General features: G+C 49.3%; 1 protein-coding gene across 1 annotated transcript in view; it reads right to left on the minus strand.

The window, feature by feature from the left end:
* LOC141161303 (myosin-IIIb-like) overlaps positions 1–5,563 on the minus strand; it is a 189,966-nt gene extending 184,403 nt beyond the window's left edge. Inside the window, exon 1 of the mRNA XM_073646117.1 lies at positions 5,342–5,563. Within this exon, the coding sequence (XP_073502218.1) occupies positions 5,342–5,346 (5 nt within the window). The 5' untranslated portion in view covers positions 5,347–5,563. The remainder of the gene's footprint in view (positions 1–5,341) is intronic.
* Positions 5,564–10,526: the final 4,963 nt, after the last annotated feature.

Below are 10,526 nucleotides of genomic sequence, written 5' to 3' on the forward strand. Positions count from 1 at the left end.
CGTGCCCGCAACAACCGGGTACTGCGTGCCTGAAGAAAAGTTCACCGTTACCTTAACAAGAAGTCTCCCGCCGGTTCCGGAGGGTCCCCGCCAACGGACCCCATCACGGGTCGTTTCCCGCCGGTTGTCCGCCATTCGCAGCTTTTTCCCGCCATCCATGGAGTTTCCCGCCACTGGGAGACGATTCCCGCCATTTCCAAAGATTTCCCGCCTTGGAAGAGCGGACGCCATTATGGGCGTGCCAGAGGGTGGCAAAAGGCCACCTCCCATCGTGGGCCAGGGCGAAGAATGGCGCCAAAAGCGGAAACCGCGCCCACCAACAGAGACTGTGATGCTGGAAGTGTCCATCAGCGTAAGAGAACTGCCCCTGGAACTGACAATCACAAAGTTGCCCCGGGACCACCCTCAATGTGGGCGGAGACAGAACAAGAGAGCAAAGATGGGTGTCGCCTGGGGCAGTCTGGAGAGAGCGCACCCGGAGACAAGAAGTCTGGAGAGGAGTCCAGAGAGAGCCTACCCGGAGATGGAGGGAGAGTCAGACAGCACCGACCCAGTGGTCAGGAGCCTGCTGCAAGCCACAACCCCACTAGGCCTAGTGGAGGTCCTGGCACAGCTCCCCCGAGACCGGGAGTGTGCACAGACTGCGCTGGAGAGCCTCGCACGGAGGATGGCCCGGGTACAGCGAGAGACGTTGGCGGAGTGGAGCCGAGAGATGGCCCAGCAGACCGGAACCCGTCAGCGGAGCACGCCACCCGAGACGAGGAGACAGACCGCCTCTGAGGATGGTGCAGGAGGAGTGAAGGCCGGAGACGGCGCCGAGAAGGGAGCTGAACGGACGGAGGCAGGTAAAGGGGACGTCTCTACCCCGAGCCGGGAAACCGTGTACCTGCCCCAGCTCCCCGTCGCAGAGCCCGAAGTTCCCCCTGCCGTGCCCGTCGCTGCATCGTCACCGCCGCCGACTAGGCCTCAACCGGAAACCGCGGCCGCGACCCCTGTGACGTCACACGCCTCGACCTCGAGCGTGGCCAAGCAGGAAATACCATCAGCCTGGTCGCAAGGCCTAGTACCCCCGGGCGCCGCAATTCCAACAGCGCCCCCTACCTCCGCGGAGCCACCGGCCTGGTCGCAGGGCCGAGTAACCCAGGGCGCCGCCGTTCTTACGGTGCCCTTTGCCTTTAGGGTGCCCCAAGCCTGGTCGCAAGGCCTGGTCAACCCGGGCGCCGCTACCATCAACGCGCCCTCAACATCTAGAGTGCCGCACCTGGGTGAAAATCTATTTGCCCAGCATACGTGCCCGGATGGGCAGCCCTTTGTATGGCCCCAGGAGTACATTCAGCTGGAACTCCAGAGAGCAAGGCCCATGTGCGAGCCCCTGATTCCGGCTCCGAAGCCTGTAAAGAGGACCTCACCCCCGCTGGAGGAGGCACAGTTTGAGTGGGACCCCACCGGAGAAGACCTCATGGGGTTCACTCAGGAGACTCGGGCGGCCGCAGTGGAGCGTGCAGAGTGCTGCCGGCAGCAGCTTGAAGTCTTCGAGAGGGAGCGGAGAGAGAGGCGGGTCCGGGAACAGCAAGCACAGATAAGGAGCGCGGAGCAGAAGAGCCGGACCAGGAGGAATCCCCGTGCAGCTCATGGTCCCCCTTCCACCGGGACTGTGATAAAATTCAACATGCAGCATGGGTGAGGCTTCATTAGAGACCATCATACCCCCGGCGACGTCTTTGTGACCCGCAGAGACGTAGAAAGCCATCTGCCGGAGGGACACAGAGGTCGTGACCTGTATGTAGGGGACGAGGTCACCTTCACCCGGCACAAGTGTGCCAAAGGACCCTACGCCCTCCATGTGCATCGCCTGACGGAGGAGGAGCTGCGGTGTGAGGAGGAGCAGGAGGGCCCGGACGGGTCTGAAACTGAAACCAACCAACAAGAAAGAGCAGGAGGACGCCGTCGTTGAAGTACGGTAGAGAGAGACTGTATAAAGTTGCCCGTCGGGGTACCAAGAACTGTTACTTATTTAAAATATGTTCCCCGTTGGGACAAAGTGTGAACTGATGCCCGTGTGTCCCTAGTTCCTAATAGCTGGCCGAGGACTGAGAGCGGCCATATCCCCTTTGTATATAGTTGCGCTTCCTAAAGCGCCCCCTACTGGTTTTATGGGAAAACCATTTTCTTCAAGAGACTGTCGCACTTTACCCGGTCACAAGTTGCACCGTGACCGGAGGAACCAGAGACAGGAATGTTTACAAGAATGTTATTTATGAAAACGTTTTATTGCTGATATATATATGATGTTTTATATGTTTATATGTTGATGTTTATGAAAAATAATTGTATGTTTTGGATGTTTTTATCTTTAACAGCCCGAGGACGTGCTGTGATTTACCAGGGGGGAATGTAGCACCCTGAGGATTCGGCTGCTACAGGGGTATTACACCTCAAGCCAGAGGTGTGGTATTCCACTCCCGGGTAAGGATGGAGTGTGGAACTGAGCTCAGTAGGCTGCATGCACTACACACATCCCATTTCCGGGGGACAGATCAATGGTACTCCCACTAGAGAAATGTGCAGGTACGACAGTGTCTGTCCCTGGCTGGAGTGGGAGGGGGGTGGAACATCCCAGTAGTGTAGGGGCAGATAGGGGGAGCAGTCTGGGTAGTGCTAGGAGCTCATTGGGTGCTGGTCACCTGAGCTCACACATAGAGGGAGTATATAAGGTGGGAACCATCTTAGAACAGGGTCTTTTGTAGAGGTTTAGTCAGTCAGTCTGTCAGTCTTTGTAGAGGAAGAGAGCAGAGGAGAAGAGCAGCTCCAAGGCCCAGAGAGAGAGAGGAGAAAGAAGGACCCAGAGGGGGAGAAGAGAGAACTCCAAGAACCCAAGATTAGATCAGCGGGTGAAGAGTTGGCACAAGGGTACCGGATCCCAAGCTGGTGGAGGGCCCTAATCCTTAGCCAGAGACCGGAGGTCGTGGGCAGGATCTGCCACGACCACCCACTAAATCCACCCGGAAGGCAGACCAAGAATAGGGTCAGGGAACCCAGAGACAAGGGTTTACCAACAAGAGGCCCGAGGGAGCCGGACTTAGGTGGATCGATGGTGGGGAAGGCCAGAGAGAAGGAACGTCAGAAAGGGAGCTCAGGATCACGCTCCAGAATTACTTGGGAGTTGGCCGAGTCCAGGACCTGGTGGACGCAGCACGGCTCGGGCGGTCACTCAAGGCCGGAGTGACCAGCATAACAGCAGTAAGTAAAGACCCTGAACTGCACAGCCCGACTCTGAGTCTCATTACCATCCTCACTGCACCTCCACAACCACCATCCTCTACACCTGACCCCCTGAGGCTATACCCCTCCCGTTGGGGGTTATACTACCTGAGCTGCACACACATCACCAGCCTCAGTGGACCCTGCTGCAGCGGCGGCCGTATTGACCGCAATTCAACGGGTGGCGTAGTCGACATAAAAGAACATCTAGTAACATCTATAAGGACTGCCACACACTGAGCTTGACACCCTGGGCACGGACCGGGTCACCGCCACTCGGAGACTACAACCCCCATCTGATCCGGCTCCGGGTATCCCCCAAACAACACTGGCCCAGGGGGCGCGTCAATATCATATCTGCTGAAGAGTAACACTGACGAGGTATGTTTCGCACAACCCTACAACTATAGGGAAACCTCTAGGGAGGTCTTTGTTAACCTGGGTTCACACTTCCATTAAGACATTCCATTTGTTTGTTCCATTTCGAGGAACAGAGAAATGGATTTAATCTCCAAAATATATCTGTTGCAAAACTAACACCAATGATTATTATGGCGTCTGTCTGGATTCCATTATGGGTCAGATTTTAGAACATAAGAAAACGGTTCTTCATGTCATGCTTTTTCTTCCATCCTTATGGTATATGTACACAACGTCTATCAAACTCAGGCGACCCTGCCGAGTTTTTCAAGCAGAAGACATTTCAGGAAACTTGTATTTTTTTTCTTCAAGCATTTTTCTTGCTGTTTTTTTTTGGTTTTCCAAAGTTTTTTCCGCTAGCGTTTTTTTTTGGAGAGCTTTCCCATGGTTTTTGCAACATCTTTTTTTAATGCTGTCTTCCAGTTGTTTTTATCACTCCACTGATTAATAAAGAAACCGTCAGTCATTTTTTAAGAAGAAAAACTTTGGCAAAACGCTCTAAGGCTATGTGCCCACGTTGCATTTATGAAGCAGAAAATTTCTGCTGCATAAATGCAAGTCCTCTCCCGGAAAAACGCATGCGGAATTCCGCACGCGTTTATCGCGCATTTTTCGCGCGTTTATCACGCGTTTTCCACATGCGGAATTGCCTTGCGTTTTTTATGCATTGGACTAAGGCAATTCCGCTTGCGGAAACGCAAAATTAAATGACATGCTGCGGATTTTTGAACGCGGCATAAACGCTGCGGAAAAATCCGCAACATGTGCATAGAACTTGCGGAATCCCATTGGGGACCATGGGGTGCGGATATACATGCGTTTTTCAAGCGTTTACGCTGCGGAAATTCCGCAGCATATACGCTTGAAAAATGCTACGTGGGCACACAGCCTAAAAGAATTTCCAGGTGTCTTTTGGGTGTCATTTGAGTTTTCCCATTGACTTGTTAGTAAAGTCCAGAGCGTCTTCGGAGCTGAAAACGCCAGAGGAATGGACATGTCACTTCTTTTAGCCGCTTGTCATTTTTAGAAGCCTGAAGTGGCTAGAAGACATTCAAAACCTGAACATATGAATGACATGTAGTTTTTACATATACATAAGGTTCAATCTTTTGAGCGTTTCCCGATAGCTTTTTCATACGTTTTCACAGCAGAATTCACCTGAAAAAGGCATTGTGTGTACATACACTAAGAACGACCACATAACACACCCACACAGAAATAATAATTATTGGGGCCCCTTTGCTTCCGAAATACAATCCGACATTAATTTGGTTCCATTTGAAAAACGGAATGACCGAACAGAAGTGTGAATTAGCCTTATAAAACAACGCAATTTAAGTAGAGAAATGTAATTTTAACATTTTTATCAAACCAGTAAAAATAATTTTACCGGTCTATGATTGAGTCTAATGTGAAAATCTGAATCCAGTAGAGGTTTTAAGACAGTTTGTGATATTCAGAAGCGCTGAGGTTGTCATTTAATCATAGTTTTTTTATCATTTGTTTTCTTTTCGTTAGTACTGCAAGTAAACCTACAGCAGTACAGCACCTTAAAGGGGTTAACCGGTCTTGTATCGTTAGCAGAAATGCAGTATGCAAAACATGGCCCGTGCAAATCCCATGACCGCTGCAGTATTAGATTACAGAAGATCTACCTTACCTCATTGTGAGTCATGGACTAGTAGAAAAAGTAGAAAACTGTTCTGCAGCAAACATAGAAGTAGTTTAATGGCGGCACTGCCATGATATAAGACAATTAGGTCTCAGGGTGGAATTTTACTGCTCATTATGCTGGAAAGACAAAGTTTTGGAGCCTGAAAGGCCAAATTAAACTGCAAGCGCAGAACAGCTGTCGGTTTGAGTTTTCACTGCTTGGCTGCACGACGGCTCTCAGAGTAGGCGATACACATGTTGCTTGCTCTGTGCCTGTGTGCTTGTCCGGATAGATGACAAGTTACCAGCTGTGCTATGAGATGTTCACCATCAGAGAACTGAGCCCCATCACAGAAAGCAGCTGCAAGAATAGATAAGAAGGTGACAAATAAGCCTGGAGTCAGCAGTTGGATACAACCTCATCATCGGTCTACAGCATGGTGGACTCCAGGTCTCTGATGGGAGTAAATATTTTAACCATTTGCATATCTGCGGAAAATTAAAAGTACATTCTAGTCGCATTCAAGTACTAGGCTGTTTTTTCCCCCTTATATTTACGTTTATTTCCCAATAAAATAAGTTATAGTGTAAGAAAATGGAAGTTTTTGATAGTCTAAGCTCAGAACTAATACATTGCTGCTGACTAGTGTTGAGCAAGTATGTTCTGTCCGAGTATGCTCGGGCCGAGCTCCAAGTATTTACAGCTGCTCGGTGATATGGTTGAGTCGCTCCCGTGTGCATGATTTGCGACTGTTTGACAGTTTTATTACATGTGAGGAATGTGTAAGAAATAGACATTCCTCCCATGTAATAAAACTGTCAAACAGTTGCAAATCATGCACACGGGAGCGACTCAACCATATCACCGAGCAGCTGTAAATACTCGGAGCTCGGCCCGAGCGTACTCGGCGAAAGGGTTAATAGAACATACTCGCTCAACACTACTGCTGACCATTATTGGCACCCCTTCATTTTTTTCATAGACTGTACAATATCTTCAGAAATAAATGGAAATGTACGAAAGTTACAGGTGTATCTCACTAAATTAGAATATCATCAAAATGTTAATTTATTTCAGTTCTTCAATACAAAAAGTGAAACTCATATATTATATAGAGTCATTACAGAGTGATCTATTTCAAGTGTTTATTTCTGTTAATGTTGATGATTATGTCTTACAGCCAATGAAAACACAAAAGCCATTATCTCAGTAAATTACAATAATTAATAAAAAACAACTGCAAAGGCTTCCTAAGCATTTAAAAAGGTCCCTTTGTCTGTTTCAGTAGGCTCCACAATCATGGGGAAGACTGCTGACTTGACATACTGTATGTCCAGAAGGCAGTCATTGACACACTCCACAAGGTCCCAGAGTTCCAATTTTCATTTGGAAATCACGGTCTCAGAGTCTGGAGGAAGAGTGGAGAGGCCACAATCCAAGCTGCTTGAGGTCTAGTGTGAAGTTTCCACAGTGATGGTTTGGGGAGCCATGTCATCTGCTGCTGTAGGTCCACTGTGTTTTATCAAGACCAAAGTCAGCGCAGCCGTCTACCAGGACATTTTTATAGTACTTCATGCTTCCCTCTGCCGACAAGCTTTTTGGAGATGGAAATGTCATTCTCCATCAGGACTTGGCACCTGTCCACACTGCCAAAAGTACCAATACCTGGTTTACAAACAACGGTATCACTGTGTGTTACGCTCGCGCCCGGACTGACTGGCGTGAGCGTGATTAGTGATCCCACTGTACCATGAACCGAGGAGTGCCTGGAGGGGCGTAACTAAGTATCTACCCGATCCGACCAAGGTCGCACGGCAGCTAACGACTCTGTGAACCAAGGAGGAACCGAGCAGAGGGACCAGGTGCTACTCCAGGTGAGAACCCGGTCACAGCTGTTGACCCACACCGGGGAATGCAGGAACAAGCAGGTTAGGCTGGCATACGGACAGGTGGGTATTGGCAGGCACGGCAGGTAACAGGCAGGTAACAGGCAAGTGCTCCCAGGTGAGCGGGCTGGCAGGCGGTCATGGCAAGTGACGGCAGGAGCCTCCGTGTCGGCACGGCAGGTAACAAGCGGGTAACAGGCAGGTAACAGACAGGTGCTCCCAGGTGAGCGGGCTGGCTGGCACGGCAGGAAACAGGCAGATAGGGAGGTAATAGCAGGTTGGAGCGCAGGCTGGATAGGGTCCAGTACAGACTGGGATTCAGGAACAGAACCGCAGATGCGGTAGACAAGCAGAACAGAGAGGAACCGCTGGAGCGGTGGGCAAGGCAGAGCAGAGAGGAACCGCCGGAGCGGTGAGCAAGGCAGAGCAGAGACGAACCGCCGCAGCGGTGAGCATTGCAGAGCAGAGAGGAACCGCCGGAGCGGTGAGCTAGGCAGAGCAGAGAGGAACTGCCGGAGCGGTGAGCAAGGCAGAGCACAGAGGAACCGCTGGAGCGGTGAGCAAGGCAGAGCAGAGCGAAACCGCCGGAGCGGTGAAAAAGGCAGAGCGGAGAGGAACCGCCGGAGCGGTGAGCAAGGCAGAGCAGGAAAGAACCGCCGGAGCAGTGAACAAGGCAAAGCAGAGAGGACAGGGCTCTGTTCACACTGAACAATAAAACATTGTGTTTCAACTTCCATGTTGCAATTTCATAGAAGAAACAGAATATACAGTATGTGCAGCAATAAAGGCACCCCCTAATTAATACTTTATTGCACACCCTTTGGCATTGCTGACAGCCTCCAAACGTTTCTTGTAGCCATCTATAAGTTTCATGAACTTCTCAGCGGGAATTTTCTCCCACTCTTCCTTTGCAGTTTGTTCAAGCTCTTGAATGTTTGCAGGGTTCTTTTTCCCATGGCAGATTTCAGCTCACCCCAAAGATTTTCATTGAGATTGAGGTCAGGACTCATTGCTGCCCATTTTAAAAAGACCATTTTTTCTTTTTCAACCATTCCTGAGTACGTTTGGAGGTGTGCTTTGGGTCATTGTTTTGCTGGTGGGCCCATAATCTTCCACTCAAACCAAGTTTTCTTACACTGGGTAGGACATTTCGCTCTAAAATCTCTTGATAATTCTCTGATTTCATGATTCCTGTGATACGGTCAAGGCCTCTAGTACTGGGTGCAGCAAAGCAACCCCACAGCATTATGAATCCTCCACCATGCTTAACTGTTGGTAAGGTGTTCTTTTCCTTATAAGCTTCATTGCGCCATTGTAAACAAACTGTTGCTTTGCATTGCAAAAAAACTTTATTTTTGTTTTATTTGTCCATACAGTTGTGCTCAAAAGTTTACATACCTCGGCAGAATTTTTCCTTTCTTGGCCTTGTTTCAGAGAATATGAATGATAACCAAAAAACTTTTTCTCCACTCATGGTTATTGGTTGGGTGAAGCCATTTATTGTCAAACTTCTGTGTTTTCTCTTTTTAAATCTTATTGACCACCAAAAACATCCAAATGACCCTGATCAAAAGTTCACATACCCCAGTTCTTAATACCATGTATTGCCCCCTCTAACATCAATAACAGCTTGAAGTCTTTTCTGGTAGTTGTGGTTGAGGTTCTTTATTTTCTCAGATGGTAAAGCTGCCCATTCTTCTTGGCTAAAAGCCTCCAGTTCCTGTAAATTCCTGGGCTGTCTAGCATGAACTGCATGCTTGAGATCTCCTCAGAGTGGCTCAATGATATTGAGGTCAGGAGACTGAGATGGCCACTCCAGAACCTTCACTTTGTTCTACTGTAGCCAAAGACTGGTCGACTTGGCCTTGTGTTTTGAATCGTTGTCATGTTGGAATGTCCAAGTACATCTCATGCGCAGCTTCCGGGCTGATGAGTGCAAATTTGCCTCAAGTATTTGCTGATAATGTGCTGCATTCATCTTTCCTTCAACTTTTACCAAGTTTCCTGTGCCTTTGTAGCTCACACATCCCCAAAATATCAGCGATCCACCTCCGTGCTTTACTGTAGGAATGGTGTTCCTTTCATCATAGGCCTTGTTGACATCTCTCCAAATGTAAAGTTTACAGTTGTAGACAAAAAGTTACATTTTGGCCTTATCACTCCAAATTACCTTGTTCCAGAAGTTTTGAGGCTTGTCTCTGTGCTGTTTGGCGTATTGTAGGCGAGATACTTTGCGGCATTTGCACAGTAATGATTTTCTTCTGGCAACTCAACCATGCAGCTCATTTTATTCACGTGCCTCCTTATTGTGCATCTTGAAACAGCCACACCGCTAGTTTTCAGAGAGTCCTGAATTTCAGCTGATTTTTGTAACATCCCTGGCGGCGTGCTTGCATAGTGCACCACCTCCCACTATGCAAGAACGCAATCTTACCTGTCAGTCCAGCCTACAAACCTTGCTCCAGTTTATGCTGTGTGCATGTCTCTTGACTGACTGCTTAGGGCGGCGGCCCGGTTACTTCCTGATTCTTATAGCTGCTGTGGGCGCACCCCTAATGCGTCTCCATCCTATTGCTGTGAGTCACTGGATATTTAATCCCCCTCCACCCAGAAGGAGGTGCCTGAGCAACACCTTCACGCAGTTAGTCTTTGCTGCTGAATTGCCAGGTCCTGTCCTGTTTCTAGTCTGATTCCGCCACTCTGGTGGCTGCATACCCAGACCTGTTACCTGTGACTTCTAGTCTGCTTCCACCACTCTGGGGGCTGTATACCCAGGCCTATTACCTGTGACTTCAAGTCTGTTTCCACCACTCTGGGGGCTGTATACCCAGGCTCGTTCTTGTATCTCATTGCAGTAGCAGTTCCTGTGTGAACTGTATCCTAGCCTGTTACCTGTTTGTTTCTATGTCCGTACCTTCCCTTTTCCTGCAGTATCTGAACCTGCACCTAACTCCAACTCGTTGTCTCTGTACTTCTGTTTGTGAGTTTTGTGTCCACTCGCTACTTCATAGGAAGTACCTTGTGTGTATCTGGTTCTGCTTGTCCCTTTTCCCTTCCTCCTTATCTTCCTCCTGTGTTCTAGCCATCCTCCTGAATTTTCCAGTCTGTTCCATATGAACAGAGCCCTGTCCTCTCTGCCTGCACCTTCAGCCCTGTTCGGCTCTGCTTGCCCACCGCTCTGGCGGTTTCTCTCTGCTCTGACTTGCCCACCGCTCTAGCGGCTTCTCTCTGCTCCGCCTTGCTCACCGCACCAGCGGTTTCTCTCTGCTCTGACTTACCCACCGCTCCGGCGGCTTCTCTCTGCT

The sequence above is a fragment of the Phyllobates terribilis genome, unplaced genomic scaffold, assembly GCF_046119375.1.
Source record: "Phyllobates terribilis strain yellow unplaced genomic scaffold, ASM4611937v1 Scaffold_9__5_contigs__length_417890890, whole genome shotgun sequence".
Taxonomy (NCBI): Eukaryota; Metazoa; Chordata; class Amphibia; order Anura; family Dendrobatidae; genus Phyllobates; species Phyllobates terribilis.